Raw genomic sequence first — 20,280 nt, 5'->3', positions numbered from 1 at the left:
TGGTTACACAATAATGAGAACATACTCAACGATACTGAACTGTACATTTAAAAATAGTTAAGATGGTAAATTTTATCCTATGTACATTTCACAATTAAAAAACAATTGAAATGATGCAAAAGCAAAAAAAAAAAAAAAGCAAAATTAAGCATTTAATAGAATTTGGAAGATTAAAGTTAGGGAAGCCTCCCAGAAAACAAAACTGTAATGCAAAGAGATAGAAATAGGGGGAAAAAGAATATGATAATTAGAGGGCCAGGCCAGGGGGATTTCCAGAAAAAGAAAACAGAGTAGAAGAAATTACCAATGAAATAATTCCAGAAAATAAAGTCATGAATTACATATTGAAAGGGTGCAGTGAGTGCCTAGCATGATAGAAAACACAAAACTTAAGCTATAGAGCAAGGCACATCGCCCTGAAATTTTAGAATCCTGGAGACAACCAGAACCTCCTATGAGCTTTTGCAGAGGAAAAAAAAAATCACAAACGACTGTAATCATTCTGTTCTTGCTGCAACACTGGCAAATAGAAGACAATGGAGCAATGCCCACAAAATTATGAATGAAAATAGTTTCTGACCTAAAATCTTATACCTAAAGAAACCATCAAGCATCAGGGTAAAACAAAGATGCGAGGTCATAAAATTTTACCATCTATGAACTCATTCTCAGGGAGATACTGAAGGGAAAAAAAAACAAAGGGAAAAAAAAGAATAGGATGTAGGATACAGAAGATCAAAAAAGAGAGAGGCAAAGAACTAACAGGGGCTCTGTGCACCAGGCATAGAGGGCAGCCATGATGGAAGAGGTCAGAGGCTCCAGAGAGATCTCCTCAGGATAACACAGCTGCAACCCCTGACCCTTGTGATGTGTGGGGATATCTCACGAAGAGTTGCGGTTGAATGAGTGTCATTTACATATAAAACTAAGCAAACAGACAAAAACAAGACAATTTTAAGTGTAAGGCAAGCAACAGGTTGTGTAAAAGAAAAAGCTGCAGCAGTGTATACTACTACATGGCTAATCTATGAATGACACTCACAGCATCTTAATGTGAACTCCAGATATGTACAACCATGAGAGAATGCAAAGACAGGAAGCATGGGGGGGTGGGAGTGAAAAAGAAAGAAACCCTCATCTTTCACAGTAGGAGATCAAAATACAACATCTAAAATGAAAAACTAGAAATAGCAGTTGATAAATGTGCTAGTCAGCAACGTAGAGGTAAATGACAAAAAAAAAAAAAAAAATCAGCAAGGTGACTTGAAAATGCTTGACTCTGGGGAGCAGGAAGCAGAGCTCTCAGGCCGGGCTGACTGCTTTGCTCATCAGGATCTCTGCATACCTGATTGTGGGCATGCAGAGCTTTGATAAAAATAAAAACCAAAAGAAAACCAAAAAGAGCTATCACAAATTTTGAGGAAAAAAGATGAACATACAAATAGAAAAGCAAGCAAAGCAACTGTACTAGTAATTCACAGAAGAAAGATATAAATAACTAACAAGTTGATAAAAAGTGCTTCACCTTCATCTGCAATGAAAAATTAAAAGAAATGCCATTTTCTCCTCTTAGGCTGAAAAAGATCAAAAGAGTAGGTGTATCCAGTATTGGGAATGTATAATCTTGTACACTGTATAGAGAAGTGTAAACTAAATAACCTTAATGAAGGCAATTTGAGAATATATATTTAAATGGAAAGTGTAACACACCCTTTTGCAAAAACAAATTCACTTCTAGGAACTTACTTTACAAAAATTTGGCACTATTTCACAACTATTTAGCATAAGCATAAAAATGCATGGTAAGTGATATTCATCATCATGGCACACTTTTTTTTTTTTTCCCCAGAGACAGGGTCTCTCTCTGTTGCCCAGGCTGGAGTGCAGTGGTGTGATCATAGCTCACGGAGGCCTTGAACTTCTGGGCTCAAGTAAGTCTCTGTCTTCAGCCTCCTGAATAGCTGGAATCACAGGTGTACACCATCATAGCCGGCTAATTTTTTTTTTTTTTTTTGGGTAAAGACAGGGCCTTGCTATGTTGCCCAGGCTGGTGTTGAACTCCTGGTCTCAGCAGTCCTCCTGCCTTGGCCCCTCAAAGTGTTTGGATTACAGGCATGAGCTATCGTGTCTGTTCATAACACTGTTTTTTTTAAAAAAAATTAAGGTAAAATTAATGTATCACTTTCACCATTTTAAACCAGTTTAAAGTGTACAGTTCAGTGGCTTTTAGCACATTCCCAATGTTGTGCAAGAATCACCACTACCTAGTTCCAGAACATTTTCATCACCCAACAGAAAACCCTGTACCCACTAAGCAGCCACTCCAGTCCCTATTCCCCTCTCTCCTCAGCCTCTGGCAACCGCTCATCTGCTTTCTGTTTCTGTGAATTTGCCTATTCTGGATATTTCTCATAAATGGACTCATACAAGATGTAGATTTTGCACCCAGCTCTTTCACCTGGCAACACGTCTTCAGGGAACATTCATACTGCAGCCTGTGTCAGTGCCTTACTCCTTTTTAAGGCTCAATAAAAAGCCCGTGTTCAATGATCAGGGGAAGGACCCACAGGACACAGCATGGAGTCATGGCCACGGCTATTCACAGATTTATTACTGCGAAAGGACACAAAGCCAGATCAGCAAAGGGAAAAGGCACAGGGCAGGAAGTCCCGAGGAAACCAGGCACGTGCTTCCAAGAATTCTCTCCGGCAGTCACGGACACGTTTAATTCCCCTGGCAACAAGCCATGACAACACGTGTGAAATGCTGCCAACCGGCCAGGCGCAGGGGCTCACGCCTGTAATCCCAGCACTTTGGGAGGCCGAGGCAGGCAGATCACCTGAGGTCGGGAGTTTGAGACCAGCTGGGTGTGGTGGCACATGCCTGTAATCCCAGCTACTCGGGAGACTGAGGCAGGAGAATCTTGAACCCGGGAGCGGAGGTTGTGGTGAGCCGAGATGGTGCCATTGCACTCCAGCCTGGGCAACAAGACTGAAACCCCATCTCAAAAAAAAATGCTGCCAACCAGGGAAGCTCACTAGGGACTCAGCATCCAGCCCCTTCTGCCCAGCACATACTACATTCCAGACTCCCCAAAGGAAAGCTGCTGTTCAGCACATACCATGTGTTTGCACAAACAGTTTCAGCACCGTGAGCACCTCTCATCAGTTCTGGAAACAATGGGAACCCTCCTGTAATCCCAGTTCCCAGACGCCAGCCAAGGGCCAGCCTTGCAAGCAGCCTTGCTAAAGAGAGCCGTCCCAGGCCTACTGGGTTAAGTCTTTTTTGCACAGAGGCAAAAACATGGCTGCCAATAGCATCTGGGCTTTATATTTTAGAGTAATCTTTCTCAGTTTTATTTCCAAAATTCCCAAGGAATTGGGGATGTGCCCAGCTTAGACTTGTCAGGGCTGCTTCTTCGGTGTTTGTGCAGACTAAGGTGGGAGAATGTGTCCCTCCCCATCTGCTGTGCGAACAGTCTGACAGGTCTCTACACACTTTGATATTTTTGTTCAGAAAGCCACTTTTATTCCTTGAAGTTTCATACCTCTGGGCATGCACACACCACTGAGAGTGGGAGTGGGAGCGGGTGCCCCACAGCACACTGGCTCGTGAGAGAAAACCAACCAGAAACATGGCCACCGGGAGAGGACTGTGTCCCCCACAACATGGGAAAGCCTTGCATCTTTATTTTGCAAACAAACTCCACTGTTGTCACAGGTTGTAGGACAACACCTGTGCCACTGAAAATGTCTTCACAGACCACTGTGTCAGAAGCAGTACAGAAGCAGAGAAAGTGGGTAGAAAAGGCCACAATAGAGTGGAAGCCCACAGTGCCGCGCATCTGCTGTTGAGACGCTATCATCCAAGTCAGGGAAAGGACCACTCTGATGGCAGTAAATAAATCAAAGGCTTTATGTTCTTTGAATTGTGCGTGTAGCCTTCAAGAGATCTGTCTCAAAAAAGAAAATAAGAAACAGAGCCCCAAGTGACCTGATATTTTAGAGGCTGCTTGCTATTGGCTAAGCAGATTTTAGTGCTTGTTTGTGGGAACTCAGAGACAGAACAACAGAAGTTGCCTGCAACATGGGTGTTCTTTCCAGATTCAAAGCAAAATTCAGTGTGGACACACAAAGACTGATTTTTTTTCTCCAAAAGAGAAGAAGATATAGGTCTGAGCTAACAGGTTAAAACCTGGTTCAAAGACGTCATCTGTCCCTTAACGATAGTGTAGGTATCGCTTGCTATCTGAATTCTTGCCATACAATTTCAAAAGTGGAACAGATACAGATACATTTCCAAGTAAATCCCTATCTAAACTCTTCTTTCTTTTGATCTGAAATGCAAGAACCAAACAGGAATTCAAGTAACAGTAAATACCGGTATATATTTTCGTCTAAAAGATACTTGCAAGTATCTTCATGCCACCCATGGAGGTGAAGGGTAGCTGTGCCTCATCATGCCTCCTGGGAGGTAACAGAGGACTCAGGAGAGACTTAGAGCTGAATTCCACATGTTCATCAGAGTGACTTCCAGCCCAAGATCCCCCAGCTGAGGGAAAGCAGAAGGCAAAGCAAACTGAGCATCCCTGGCCTGGCTGAGGTCTGAGGGCATCAGGACAGAGGAGGAGACAAAGGACCCGGTGGCACCACACACAACTTGCAGTTGTCAACCTCAAAACTCCAGAGCACCCACATGGCAATTTCTGGGCACGGCCAGGACCTCAGCACTAATGCTTTAGTGCTAGAAAGTCCCTGTTTCCTGCTGGCTGTCAGCCAGGGGGCCCTTCTCGGCTCCTTCTCACGTGCCCCCTCCCTCTTCAAACCACCAAGAACAATCAGAGTCCTTCTCATGCTTTGAATTTCCCCAACTTCTGCCACAAGCCAGAGCCATCACTTGGCTTCTACAGGGCTTTGTGATCAGTGGGCATATCCAGACCATCTCCCTGTGTCATATAAAGAGGAGGACATTCTACCATGGAGAGTCATGGGGGTTATCTTTAGAATTCTTCCTGTCACACCTACCCTCCCGACTTTCTGTCCCTTCAGAATTCTTACTGGAAATTACAAATGGAAATCTCTCCATCGTAACAGAAAACTAGGAGCTTAAACTAGACTTTCAGATGAAAGAAAGGGAGGGGTAGGAGTTATCTGAGTCAGGCCTGCCCTTGGCTTGGAAAACAGCCAACACACATCAGGAGTATGAAATTTGAGGACTGAGAGTAATTTAGAGGGCCTTTCCAGGAGTGACTTATTCCAAAAAGACACCAGTGTGTATGAGTTGAGCAGAATGTGTGGAAGGGCCTCCCAGGAGCACCATTTTGAGCTTAGTGAACTGGGCCTCACTTCGTAGCGAGGGCAAACTCACATCCTTTCACTGGGTCTCAATCCTGGGCCACTCAAGATGTCAGGCAGTTGGCCCGGAGCTCGGCAGGTGGATCTGGCTGCGATGCTCACTTCCCAGTGCTGCTGACCTGGGTCGACCACCGTGTGTCACTTCAGCTTCTATTGGCACAGTAACGACAGTAATGACCTCCTTACTCTGACCCTCCACACCTAGGCCTTGGTGGGAAATAAAGCTTCATGCAGACACCAAAGCCCTTCAAAAGAGGGGAGCAAGTGCTCAAATGTCATCTCCCTGACCACTGTGTATAAATTGTACCATTCACCCAATATTCCCAACCCTCCTTCCCTGCTTTATTTCTCTCCACAGCAATACAACCTTCAAATACCGTACATATGTTACCTTTTATTTCAGTTAACTGCCAGACCCCATGAGGATGTAAGTTCCATGAGAGCAGGGACTGTTGCCTGTTTCATTCACTGTGGAATCCCCAGGACCTACAATATTTTTTTTTTTTTGAGACGGAGTCTTGCTCTGTCGCCCAGGCTGGAGTGCACTGGCATGATCTCAGCTCACTGCAAGCTCCGCCTCCCGGGTTCACGCCATTCCCCTACCTCAGCCTCCCGAGCAGCTGGGACCACAGGTGCGTGCCACCACGCCCGGCTAATTTTTTGTATTTTTTAGTAGAGACGGGGTTTCACCATGTTAGCCAGGATGGTGTTGATCTCCCGACCTCGTGATCCACCCGCCTCGGCCTCCCAAAGTGCTGGGATTACAGGCGTGAGTCACCGCACCCGGCCCCCAGCACCTACAATTTTACCCGGAGCTGAACAATATATGGAAGGAGGCTGAAAGAAACCAGCTATGACACAAATAAATGGAGAAACATTCCATGCTCATGGATTGGAAAAATCAGTATCATTCAAATGGCCATACTGCCCAAAGCACTTTACAGATTCAATGGTATTCCTATCAAACTACAAATGTCATTTTTCAAAGAATTAGAAAAAACTATTCTAAAATTCATGTGGAACCAAAACAGAGTCTGAATAGCCAAAGCAATCTTAAGTAAGAAGATCAAAGCTGGAGACTCGCATTGCCTGAGTTCATGTTATATTCTAAGGCTACAGTAACCAAAACAGCATGGTACTGGTATAAAAACAGACACATACACCAATGGAACAAGTTAGAGTATCCAGAAATAGAGCTGCAAACCTATAATCATCTGATCTTTGACAAAAACAAGCAATGGGAAGAGAATTCCCTATTCAGCAAATGCTGCTGGGATGACTGGCTGACCATACGCAGAAGATAGAAACTAGACCTCTACCTGTCACTACATATAAAAATTAACTTAAAATGGATTACAGATTTAAATATAAGACTTCGAACTATAAAAATCCTAGAAGAAAACCTAGGAAATAACTTTTTCAACATTGGCCTTAGCAAAGAATTTTTGGCTAAGTCCCCAAAAGCAAGTGCAGCAAAATAAAAAATTGACAAGTGGAATCTAACTAAACTAAAGAGTTCCTTCACAGCAAAAGAAACTATCAACAGAGTTAACAGACAACCTATAGAATGGGAAGAAATATTCACAAACTATGCATCTAATATCCAGAATCTATAAGAACTTAAATCCACAAGCAAAAACCAAATAACCCCATTAAAAAATAGGCAAAGGAAATGAACAGTCACCTCTCAAAAGAAGACATATACACATTCAATAAACATGAAAACACGCTCAACATCCCTAATCTTCAAAGAAATACGAATCAAAACCACAATGAGATACCATCTAACACTAGCCAGGAGGCTATTATTAAAAAGCCAAAAAATAGCAGATGCTAGCGAGGCCACGGAGAAAAAGAAATGCTTATACACTGCTGGTGGGAATAAAATTAGTTCAGCCCCTGTGGAAAGCAGTTTGGAGATTTCTCAAAGTACTAAAAATAGAACATTTGACCCAGCAATCCCATGACTAGGTATATACCCAAAGAAAAATAAATCGTTCTACCACTCATATGTTCATTGCAGCACTGTTCACAGTAGAAAAAACATAAAATCAACCTAAGTACCCACCAACAGTGGGTTGGATAAAGAAAATGTGGTAAATATACACCATGGAAATATACAGCCATAAAAAAGAACAAAAATCATGTCCATATAAAAGAACAAAAACATGGATGCAGCTGGAGGCCACTATTCTAAGCAAACTAACGCAGGAACAGAAAACCAAATACCACATCTCACTTATAAGTGGGAGCTAAACGTTGAGTACATATGGATATAAAGGGCCAGGTGCAGTGGCCCTTTTTATGTATATGTATCCAGTGGCCCTTTATGTATATTACAGGTGTGAACCTGTAATCCCAGCACTTTGGGAGGTCGAGGTGGGCAGATCACCTGAGGTCAGGAGTTCGAGACCAGCCTAGCCAACATGGCGAAACCCTGTCTCTACTAAAAATACAAAAATTAGCCAGGTGTGGTGGGGTGCGCCTGTAGTCCCAGCTACTTGGGAGGCTAAGGCAGGAGAATTGCTAGAACCCTGGAGGTGGAGGTTGCAGTGACCTGAGATTGTGCCACTGCACTCCAGACTGGGTGACAGAGTGAGACTCTGTCTCAAAAAAAAATAAAAAATAAAAAAAAATTCCGTCTCCAAAAAAAGCCACATGGATGGCAACAATAGATACTGGGGACTACTAGACAAGGGAGGAAGGGAAGAAGGCGTGAGTTGAAAACCTACCTACAGAGTACTATGCTTACTACCTGGGTGACAGGACCCATAACTCAAGCCTCAGCATCGAGCAATATACCCTTGTAACAAACCTGCCCACTCACCCCCTGAATCTATAACTAAAGCTGAAATAAAAATATATATATATGGAGGGATGTAACATAACCTTTCACACTGTATTTTGATGAAATAAAAGGAAAGTTATTTTAAGTCAAGTACACATGGTTCCCGGTTTTCAAAAAGTTTTCACCAGTTATTTTTGGCTTCCTAATTCTGAGAGAACAAGACTATGAGGTGTCTCAGACAAACAGGTCTAGACATATTTTGTGAAGGGTAAATAAAGCAGACACATGGTCGTATTTCTAATTTTACAGAGATTTCATGATGAATGAAAAGTACTACAGGCAAAATGAGTTTTGGGTTTCATCAAACGTAAAATGTTTTGAAAACGAATCCAAAATGTTCACACACACACACACAAAAATCACTCCAGCAGGAAATAGTGTTCTTGTGATCTTGACTGGAAACATCTTATTGTCTGTCTCTTCCCTGCATTACAACAAGGTTACATCACAGAAGGCCACTCCTTCTGAAAACGTGAATTGTCTTTTCATATGCACTCTGGCAGCTGCCTTGGTCCATTTCTGTCAGGTGGGGGACAGCACAGGCGGCATCAGTGGAGTCATTCTTGAATCACAGCTCTTTTTAAATGTTTTCTTCAATTTCCCATTACCATTCCTATTTTCTTTACGCTAAACCTCCTGCAGGCAGCCGCCTCCCTCTGACTTCTTATTCTTTTTTTTTCTTTCTGCTTCTTGATATTTATTTATTTTCTTTTAATATATTTTTATTATACTTTAAGTTCTATGGTACATGTGCACAATGTGCAGGTTTGTTACATATGTATATATGTGCCATGTTGGTGTGCTGCACCCATTAACTCATCATTTACATTAGGTATATCTCCTAACGCTATCCTTCCCCCCTCCCCCCACCCCACAACAGGCCCCCGTGTGTGATGTTCCCCTTCCTGTGTCCAAGTGTTCACATTGTTCAACTGCCATGAAGGAAGGCCCCTTGGTTACAGCCTCCCCAGCCCATCAGCCACGCTGCCAAGGACACAGGAAAGAAGAAGAAGCCATAGCTATTGGTTCTTATGGCTTCTTATTCTTTCCCGTGTCCTCGGCAGCGTGGCTGATGGGCTGGGGGAGGCTGTAACCAAGAGGCCTTCCTTCATGGCATGGTCCATCCTTGAAACAGGGCAGAGGCAGAGTGGACAGGGTAGCAGGAAGAACAAACAAGGGTCTGAGGCGAGTTTATACTTTGGGAGCCTCTATTATTGGTCAGTAGCATGACAGGTTTTTCTTTTCTTTTTTCTTTTTTCTGACCCACACTGCACTACAGTGGTGCTATCTCAGCTCACTGCAGCCTCAAACTCCTGGGCGCAAACAATCCTGCCCCCTCGGCCTCTCAAAGTGCTGCGATTCTTTTTCTTTTTTAACATAAAGTGAAAAGAAGGTAATGGCAAAGATACAGGATACACATACTCTGGGTAGATTCTGGTTTTAAGACATCTGACTGCTGACATGACAGAGACTCCCAGCCCTGCTAATTTACTATCTGGGATGGATCTTGGTTGAGGCTGGGTTTTTCTTGCTAGCTTCTTTCATTTTCCATCCCCACCTCCCTCAAAAGCTTCAGCCTGGGAAGGGAGTATTATGGTGCTGGAATCTTCCGAAATTTTAGCAAAATATTGTAAGAATGCAGTAGGAACTGCCAATTTTAAAGAGGGTATCTATTTGCATATGAAAAGGTGTTCAGCCTCCCCAGCCAACAGGAAAATGCAAACCAAAACCACAGTGAGACAGTACTACACATTACCCACATGACCTTGAGTAAAAAGACTGACAATACCAAGTGTTGATGAGAATGCAGAGAAATAAATCTCTCATAAATTGCTGGAGAGACATAAATTATACAATTACTTCAGTCATCTGTTTGGCACTATCCACTAGATTGTATGCATACCCTATGGCCCAGGAATTCCATTCTTAAGCATGTATCCAGCAGGAATGAGCACATATGTTTTTCAGGAAATACGCACAAGAACATAACAGCGCTATTCATAATAGCTCCAAACTAGAAATGACTCAACTCTCCATCAATAATCGAATGGATAAATAATGGTATAATCCTACAATGGGTTACTAAATGGTGAAGAAAATGAACAAATTACAGCTATATGCAACAATGAGGATAAATCTCACTGACTCAATACCGTGTAAAAAAAGCTAGCTGCAAATATTACATAGTTTTTTATTCCATTTGTAATAAAATTCAAATGCAAGCAATACTAACATAGTACTTAGGAATGCATACTTTTGTAAAAATCTGGAAGGAGAATTGAGGACAATGGTTATCTTAGGGAGTACTGAGGGCTATGATGGGAAAGTCATAGGAAGGGTCTGTGGGAGCTGGTGATGCTCCTCTTCTGGATGGGAGTGGTGACTGCATGACTTTTCACTTCCTCACAGTTCAAGAAATTATGATTTATATTTTGTGCATTTTATCTTTGTGTATTTCACAAGAAAAAAACTTAAACTTACATCAGGTATTACGTCCCTTTTCTGATTTTCACAGAAAACGATACTGTCCTAGAAAACAAAAACTCTTAAACTAAACGCAAACAATTCTCAAAGCAATAGAAACAAAATGTTTGGAGAAGTTTTGGAGGCCCAACTACATAGGACCTTTATGCGAATTAGGCAAAGCACTCTTCTTCAGGAGGGTAATTCAGCAAAAGCTGTCTTCTTGGGTGGAGGCATCACTGCTCGGGGAGCTTGTGTCTGCTTTTTTTTTTTTTTTTTTTTGAGACAGAGTCTTGCTCTGTCGCCCAGCCTGGAGTGCAGTGGCGCGATCTTGGCTCACTGCAAGCTTCGCCTCCCGGGTTCACGCCATTCTCCTGCCTCAGCCTCCCAAGTAGCTGTGACTACAGGCGCCCGCCACCACGCCCGGCTAATTTTTTGTATTTTTAGTAGAGATGGGGTTTCACTGTGTTAGCCAGGATGGTCTCGATCTCCTGACCTCGTGATCTGCCCACCTCGGCCTCCCAAAGTGCTAGGATTACAGGCGTGAGCCACTGGAGCTTGTGTCTTCTTCTGAGACAGCAGGGACAGGACTTGGCTTCAGCTCATCCCCACTATAGCATTCTTTCATGCATTCCCACTGATCACAAAACCCACACCACTACTTCACTGACATACCTGCTTAACAGTCATGCAAAGAAAATAGCCATACTGTTTTTCCGCACTCTCATAATGTTTAAAAGAATAAAAGAATGTTTAATTCTTTTACTTAAATAATTCCAGAAACTGGCCCTAGGAAATCCAACATATCCAACCAAAGTTGCGAATGTCCTCATCTCAGGGAGGAATGCTAAACAACTGATTTACAGCCTTGCTGCCACCAACCAGAACACTAGGTGGCCCATGACTCAAGACAACCGTCGCCAGCAGGTAAACTGACCCACATCCCCTACCCCTCATATGCTCTACCCAGCCCAGCCCACATTCTCTATGTTGATATCAATTCCTGCACTTTGCTTAATAAAAAAATCCCTACCAGCTCATTTCAAGGAGTCAGCCAGAGAATCCTCGCTCTCCCGTGCTTCCTCCCTCATGCCTGAGGGATAAGGGCATAAGCTCCAATAAAGCCTTGTTGAGAAAACTCTTTTGGCCTCACGACAATTTCTATCGCGTTGACAGCCCAAGAACCTGTGGCCAGTAACACTCTGACCAAAGAAAAAGGTCCCCTTCCCTCAGGAGGTGCAGCTCTGCGTGCAGCCATACATTTGGTGGGTGGAGTGCAGACTGTTTTTCAGTTGCATTTGCCTCTGTCACGGTGCCTTTGGGCAGTGCACAAATATCAAACACTCCCTGGCAGCCCTGCCTAGGAGAATAGAAAGATGATAATTACATGCATATTGGCCCACCAAGCACAGGCACACAAGGAACATGTATTGGCACAGGACTACTACTGCCCAGGGGCAGCTGGAAGTTGGCTGATGTTGTCCCTTACCGCATAACCTTGTGTCTTCTTCTGGCACCATTTCAGTAGAGCATTGCGCTTGGAACCACCATATTCCCGGGCCAAGGCCGCCAGAGGGTCTTTTCTTTCCACACTGGTTAGAAAGAAGAGCACATGGTAAGGAGAAGATGCTAATACTTAGAATTCTCAAATACACAAGAAATAAATACCTACTTTAGAAAAGCAAAAGTCTAGTTTATCCAGCAAGACTCTAAAGAAACAGCCGAATTAGTCACATTACTGTTTTGTGATATCTCACAGTATAAAATAAAAATTAAATTGTGCTTCCTGACTATCATAAATTTGGGGAGAGTTTTGTTACATTTTGTTTTCAAATCCATTTGTTGCTCATCCATCTAGTCTTTCATTTGTTTACTTAAGTACAGTATCATTTGAATTAAAGATATGTAAACAAAACACACCCTACATGTTTCAAGACTAAACCAGTACCTAAATAACATGTAAAAGGTAGATTGGCTGGGTGCAGTGGCCCACATCTATAATCCCAGAACTTTACGAGCCAAGGCAAGAAGATCTCTTGAGCCCAAGAGTTCAAGACCAGCCTGGGCAACATAGCGAGACCCCATCTTTAAAAAAATAAAAAATAAAAAAATTAGCTGGGCATGGTGGTGTGCATCTGTAATCCCAGCTACTCAGGAGGCTGAGAAGGGAGGATTGCTTGAGGCCAGGAGTTCAGGGTTGTAGTGCACTATGACTGTGCCACTTCACTACAGCCCGGGCAACAGAGCAAGACCCCATCTCCAAAAAATAAAATAAAATAAATTTTAAAGGTGCATTGGAAGGGCATATTAAAAACACCAAATATCTTGCCATTGTTTATCTCAATAACATAAGTGTAAAATTGAAATAAGAATTTTACTAATTTAACTTTTCATTAAAAAAGGTAAAATATCAATAGCATATTCATATACATATAGCCTTTTTGTATGCATTTCTGGCATAAAGAAAACGGCAACTTCAGAACAGCACTAATTCTGGTCCTTAAAACCTCTTTTGATTATTTAAATCTCTTGCACATAAACAGGACAATATGTAGTATCTGGGGCTTCACATTAAACTTCTGAAACACATGACTTCATCTATTTGGGTCCAAATATATGCTATACCCAAAGGTGTAACAAGACCTGAATTTATTCAGACTTTTATAAATCCTTCTATAATACCCATATTTGTGATTATAAGATTTATTAAAAAGCTATTACTCCTAAACTAGCCAATTTTGTATATTAATCCATCTACTCACTCGTAAGTTTTACTAAGTGAAATGCTATGTGTGTTGCACAATGCAAGGGGCTGGAAGAGATACCAAAATGTAAGTTGAACTTTTACTGTCAACTAAATTATAGCATAAATGGAGACAATGGCATGTACTGTGTAACAGTGTTCCACACTACAAAGCAGTACAAAAACTAAACACCCAAAAAAGTGTAAGACGCCAAAGTCAGAGAAGGGATATGTCAATGTGCCAGGTGTTAGGTACAACTTCATGAAAGGTTTGACCTTGAAGGAGAAGCAGTATTTGGAGTATGAAAGGAGAAAAGAAAATCGATTCAGGCTAGAACCTTATACATAAAGACTTGCAATCAGACATGGTCATGTTCTATTACAAAGGCAGAAACTAAAACAGGCTCAGGTGGAGGGAGGAACAGGGCCATTCTGGCAGGTGGGTGGGGTGGTGCTAAGTCGTGGGGTATCTAGAAGACCAGGATGAGTAGTGCAGATGACAGAGTCATGTGAGATTTCTGCAAGGTCTGCAGCAGGATGTGCTCAGTGCATCAGAAAATTAACCAACACAGAGAAGCAGGGAAGTCACAAGGGGAGAGGAAGCAGCTGAAAGAGGTTTGCTGTGGCCTGGGCGACCAGGGGCACTGGAAAGGGAGGAGGTGACAGAGGTGTGGGAACAAAGACAAGCTCTTAGTGACCACCCTGCTGGTCTTGCCATCCTCTCCCTCTGCCAACCCCTCCTTTACATCCCTGTGACAGTCCTTCTTAAACACTGATTTCAAAATGCCTCTCCAATCCTTATATACCACTGTTTTCTGATGAATCCTCCTTAAAATGCAGGTCCAATCTCACTGTACAACCTCAAAATCCGAAACAAAATCCCACAAACTTGGTGGTACTCCAGCGCTTTACCAAAATAATGCACAAACCTCTTCCTTAGCAATGAAGACTACTTACAATATGCCCTCCAGATGGAATGTCCTAGTCACTTATCCATCCACCCAACAAATACTGACAGAGAGCTTGTTATGCATATGTACAGCAGAGTCCCGGCTCTCAGGAAGCCCACAGACTAGTTCAGACACATGACACCACCCACATTCCCTGATCACTATTCCACAGCGTGCTTGTAATGGTACCTTTAGAGCCCTTGGCAGAAATACCACTTCTCTCTAGACTTCTTGATCCAACTAACAACCTCTCAAGACTTTGCTTATGCAGTATTGTTTTTTACAGCCCTTAATTCCATTTTGTGCACTACTACTATCCACTGTCCTCCTTTTAGACTCACCAAGGGCAGGCACAGTGTCTTAGTCATTTTCATGCAGGAAATATTTGTAGAAGTAAATTGGCCACGGGGACAAAACGGAAGGAAGAATAAAAGGTGATTAGCCCGATGTTTTTCTGATTTCTTATTGTTTGAAACACGATACCTGAGTTTGCTTTGTGGTTTCCATGCCCGGGTGGAAGCACTCAGCAGTCTTGTGTCCCCAAAGCCCAGAGACGGGGGTCTGCTCAGTGACTCTAGTGAGGGACTCTTGCGGAGGTGGGGGTCCGGCTTCAGGGTCTCAGTCCTTCCCTTTAGAATATCTGTGGGAACAACCACATAATCACTCATTCCCAAAGAAGCAGCTCTTGACTGCCATCATACTTCATTCTCAAATACAATACAGTTCTCATTTTATCCTCAAGTGCAAACATATATATAGTTTCTGAAGTAATAAAAATGCAATAGGGATGTGGATTCTACAGGCAGGACCACTACATCATTTATAGCATCTAGCACCAAATCAACCTCCTGTTCAAAAATCACTGTGAATTTCAAGATGATGTCATCAGAGCATTACACCAAGCATGTGTCCTTCTAAGGGCCTTGTGCAAGTGCCAACGAAGCCAGCCCTGTCCCCAGGTAGTATCTTTTGTTTTAACTGACAGACATCTGAGAGAGAGTGGCAGGAAAATGCCTCAAGTGATGATCAGATCACAGGCAGCAATAAACAAGAAGCTGGGAACCAAGAAGAACTACTTGACAAGAGAAAAGGCCATTCTAGCCATAGGGCCTGGCTTGCTAAACAAGAAGTAGAAATCACTCTTTCAAGGCTCCTTTCTGCTGTCATATTAGTCTGAGTCAAAAAACAGGTAATGAAATGAACTGAATCCTCCAGATGATACTTGTTTTTCTTTTTCTCTTCTAGAGACAGGGTCTTGCTGTGTTGCCCAGGCAGGATTTGGACTTGACCTCCTAATGATCCTCTGTCTCAGCCTCCCAAGTAGCTGGGACTACAGGAAAGTGCACCACCATGTCTAGCCAGACTATATTTCTCAAAGGACCATAAAAGTGAGGAACAGGAGACATCTTTCGAGATTGTCTAGTTTATATTTATAGAGGAAACTGGAGCTCAGAGAACTAAGTGCCTTGTTCAAAGCTACAGAGCAGACCAGGGACCAGGATGAGCCCACAGTTGCCGCCCATGACCTGTGAATAGTCACAGAAGAAAATAATCCTTCTACAGCTCACTGCTGTAGAGGCTAGTCAGCTCTAAATAGCAGAGAAAAATAGTATTTACATCCAAGGGAACAACAAGAACAGCACATTAATCTTTGGTTTCTGCAGCTTCCAATGACCTCAGTGTTGACAAGCAATTCCTGGGGATTGCTAGAAGCAAGTAATTGTCACTGTAATCCTTTGCTGTAATAACAGTAAATATAATCATCCAAGCAGACAGGTGCCTGGTGGGGGCTAAGTAGGGAGGGCTGTCAATGAGGTATTAACTGCAGAGCAATAAGCTATTGTGGTCTCAAGTTCAGTATGTACCGTGTCAACTAAAAGAATGGTTTTGGCCGGGTGCAGTGGCTCATGCCTGTAATCCCAGCACTTTGGGAGGCCGAGGTGGGTGGATTACGAGGTCAGGAGATCGAGACCATCCTGGCTAACACGGTGAAACTCCATCTCTACTAAAAATACAAAAAATTAGCCGGGCATGGTGGCAGGCGCCTGTAGTCCCAGCTACTCGGGAGGCTGAGGCAGGAGAATGGTGTGAACCTGGGAGGCAGAGATTGCAGTGAGCCGAGCTCACGCCACTGCACTCCAGCCTGGGTGACAGAGCGAGACTGCATCTCAAAAAAAAAAAAAAGGTTTCTTGGCCAGGCATGATGGCTCATAACTGTAATCCCAGCGCTTTGGGAGGCCACGGCAAGAGGATTGCTTGAGGCCAGGAGTTCAAGACCAGCCTGGGCAACTTAGTGAGACCCTGTCTCTATGCCCCCACAAAATTTTTTTAATTAGCCAGGCATGGTGACATGCACCTCTAGTCCCAGCCACTTGAAGGCTGAAGCAGGAGGATCATTTGAGGCCAGATGTTTGAGGCTGTAGTGAGCTATGATAATGCCACTGCACTCCTGCCTGTGTGACAGCAAGACTCTCTCAAAGAAAACCAGAAAGAATGGTGTCTCTACACAATAGAAAACTTTAAGGCTAGTGGAACAGAGAGAAGAACAAATATTATCTACCAAAGGCTTACCTAGTACACTTAAAAACGGTTGATATGGTAAATTTTATATTATATGTCTTTTACCACAATTTTTCAAAAACCCCACACCTAGCACTATGCGTGTCATCAAATTATTCCCTCTTTTGTGCTACACAGCAAGAACGGAGACGGTGAGCCAAGTGGGCTTCCTGCTGTGCTCTGGTCTCCTCCACTCCCCTCCTAGTATGGGACACTCAGGCCTGGTCTCCTGGAGCATGTACTCTCTCATTTCTCTACCTCCACTGAACTCTGTCTGTTTGTTCTTACACTCTTGACTTTACACTGGCCTTTGGTCTTCATTTCCTTCTGCTGGGAAGTCACTATCATGACTTGCAGTCCCACGTAAACTTTCACCACTTTAGAAAGCTATTACTCGAGCAATCACCAGCCTCAGCACCAAGAGGCACATGGTAGAAAGAATCAGGAGACTTCCTGGCCCCACAGCCATCCAAAATCGCTGTAGCCTTTATAAGTCACTCAATTTCTGTAGGGCTTGAATCTCTCCCATGTAAAATTCGAGGAATGGGCTCAGATCATCTTCAAATTCTCAATTGTCAGTGTTTACCCAACTCTAAAATCCTTATTTAATTCCATGAAAAAGCAAAGAAGATTCAGAGGGGAAAGTTCCCTCATAGAAACAACTATTTTAAGAACAAGCCTGATTGTGTTTGACCAAGATCTAAAGGAAGTACAGCTGTAGAAATTTTATTTTATGCTTAGAAACAAAAGGATTTCTGTCCATGTGACCCAGACTTTTGGCTTTCTATCCTTTCTACAGGGACCAGTAAACAGTCCATTCAGTGTTCTTTTTGCCTTTTTAATTTCCTAACAGTCACCACATAGACACATACATAGGTTCTAAGCCCCATATTCTGGACAACCTTAACTTCCCACTAGACTCGAGCACTGTTGTCCTTTTAGTTCTGGGCAGGCGAACTGGGTCAGCAGGGAACAGCAGGTGAGATGTGCACAGTAAACACTTCCACAGTGCTTGCCACACACCCAGCATGTTCAAGGCGCTTTAATGTGCTAACTCAATCCTTGATACAATCCTAGGAAGTGGACCGGATTATTTCCGTTTTAGAGATGAGGAGACTAAAGCACAGAGAAGTGGGGTGATGGGGCCAAAGCCAGGCTGAGCAGCAGTACTGAGACTCAAGCCCACGTGTCCCTTCTTGAGGGCTGCTTCACATCAGCCTGTGACACAGGAAATATGGCGCAACGCAAATGTGATGGATGGGGACTGCTGAATGCAACCTCCACTTTACAACCAGGACTGGAGTTAAAACAAAACAAAACAAATACATACACACACACACACACACACACACACACACACACGGTGTAACAACAGGAAGAGGACTGCACCAAAAGACAAACACCTTTAAAGGGGCAAATTTTAAGAATTGCAGAAGTAGCAGACAAATTCAAAATCAAGTAAGATTTTTTCCCTTAGTTACTTTTTAAAGATTAGAAAATATGCTCTTGAGATTCAGTTAAAAAACAATATGCCAGGCACAGTGGCTCACACCTATAATCCCAGTACTGTGGGAGGCCAAGGCAGGAGGATCACTTGAGACCAGGAGTTTGAGACCAGCCTGGGAAACAAAGCAAGACCATGTCTCTAAAAAAAGGAAAAGACAAAAAAAATTGGGCCTGTCTCCCCAGCACAAGGGCACTGAGAAGTGCAGCTGGCAGGAGACACTTTTTCCTTTTGTCAGCTGCACTGTTGCATCTAACATTCATGATATGTACATTATTCGGGGTTGAAATCACTTGCAAGAAATGCCACTGATTATTTTTCTAAGCTCAGTTTCATGCAGAGAAATGAAGAAAAGTTAACTGCACGGAAAGATAAGTCAAAAGTTCTTTATGTTGACATAATTTACCTGAGAGGGGAAGGTCAGGAAGGTCCAAGCGTTGAGTCACCCCTCTGCTGGCTGGCCGCACACTGCTGTAAGTCGAATGCCTCTGTAAAAACCAGGGGGACACCAGCACGGTGAGCTCATAACATCAAGAATAGCACAAACACAGATGTGTGTGTGCATGCGTGTGTGTGCAACAGTTCTTAAACACAGTGGAATAACCAGGGGAGTTTTTAATTAACTCATTTATTTGAATAGGTAATACATGCAATAGACACTATCCTCAAAAGCAATGAAAAGGGCAAATAATGAAGAGAAAGTCTCCTTTTCCTTCCCATCTCCCAGTTCTTCTCTCCAAGGGCAATCATTATTAATTGGCTTTGTGAATATCTTTCCTGGAATGTTCTATGTATATTCAAGGATGTGTGTATAAGTATTCTATTTTTAATGGTTAATAGGTATATGAAAAGATGCTCAACATCACTAATCATCAGGGAAATGCAAACCAAAACCACAGTGACACGCCACCTCACATTTATTAGGAAGACCATCATCAAAAAAAAAAAACTGAAAAAGAACAAGTATTGGTGAGGAGGTAGAGAAAATGAAACTCCTGTGTACTGTTAGTAGGAATGTACAATGGTGCAGCCATTACGGAGAACAGTATGGAGGTTCCTCAAAAAATTAGAAATAGTACTACCAAATGATCCAGCAACACCACTTCTAGGTATTTATCCAAGAAAATTGAAAACAGGATCTCAAAGAGATACTTGCACTCTCTTGCTCATTGCAGCATAATTCACAACAGCCAAGACGTGGAAGCAACCCCAGTGTCCACCATCAGATGAATGGACGAAGAAAATGTGGTATAGAATATACAATGGAATATTATTCAGCCTTAAAAAAGAAGGAAATCCTGTCCCATGCTACAACATAAATGAGTCTTGGAGACATTATGCTAAGTCAAATACACCAGTCACTGAAGGACAAGAGCGGCATAACTCTATGTACGTGAGGAATCTAAAGTAGTCAAAATCACAGAAGCAGACAGTGGAGTGGTGGCTCCCAGAGGCCTCAGGGAGGGGAAGTGGGGAATTGTTCCGTGGATACAGAGTTTCAGTCAGGCAAGATAAAAAAGTTCTAGAGGACAGAAAGATGGCAACAAGAGACACTGGGGAGTGCTAGAGGAGGGGGAAGCAAGCACTGAAAACCTGTTGGGTACTATGCTCACTACTTGGGTGATGGGATCAATCATACCCCAAACCTCGGCATCCCACAATATATCCATGTAACAAATCTGTACACGTACACCCTGAATGTGAAATAAAATTAAAAATTAAAAAAAAATTTTTCTAGAGACCTGCCATACAATATTGTGCTTCTAGTTAACAATACTTAAATAGAGTAGATTTCATGGTGTATTTTTTTTACTGCCATTTAAAAAAGCATTTCAGAATGCAAGTAAGCATGATATTAT

At 42.8% G+C, this 20,280-nt stretch overlaps 1 protein-coding gene across 13 annotated transcripts in view; it reads right to left on the bottom strand.

Annotated features, from left to right (window-relative positions):
* SPECC1 (sperm antigen with calponin homology and coiled-coil domains 1) overlaps positions 1 to 20,280 on the bottom strand; it is a 313,351-nt gene that overhangs the window by 46,267 nt on the left and 246,804 nt on the right. For all 13 annotated transcript variants that reach the window (XM_063599215.1, XM_063599212.1, XM_063599216.1 and 10 more), the window contains 3 exons: positions 18,828 to 18,909; positions 14,842 to 14,998; positions 12,155 to 12,257 (listed from right to left, as the gene is read on the bottom strand). In XM_063599215.1, coding sequence (XP_063455285.1) covers positions 12,155 to 12,257; positions 14,842 to 14,998; positions 18,828 to 18,909 — 342 coding nt within the window. The remainder of the gene's footprint in view (positions 1 to 12,154; positions 12,258 to 14,841; positions 14,999 to 18,827; positions 18,910 to 20,280) is intronic.

This window comes from Pan paniscus, chromosome 19, assembly GCF_029289425.2.
Source record: "Pan paniscus chromosome 19, NHGRI_mPanPan1-v2.0_pri, whole genome shotgun sequence".
NCBI lineage: Eukaryota > Metazoa > Chordata > Mammalia > Primates > Hominidae > Pan > Pan paniscus.
Note: the sequence above shows the minus strand (reverse complement) of the source record. Positions and strands in the feature narration are given on the sequence as shown.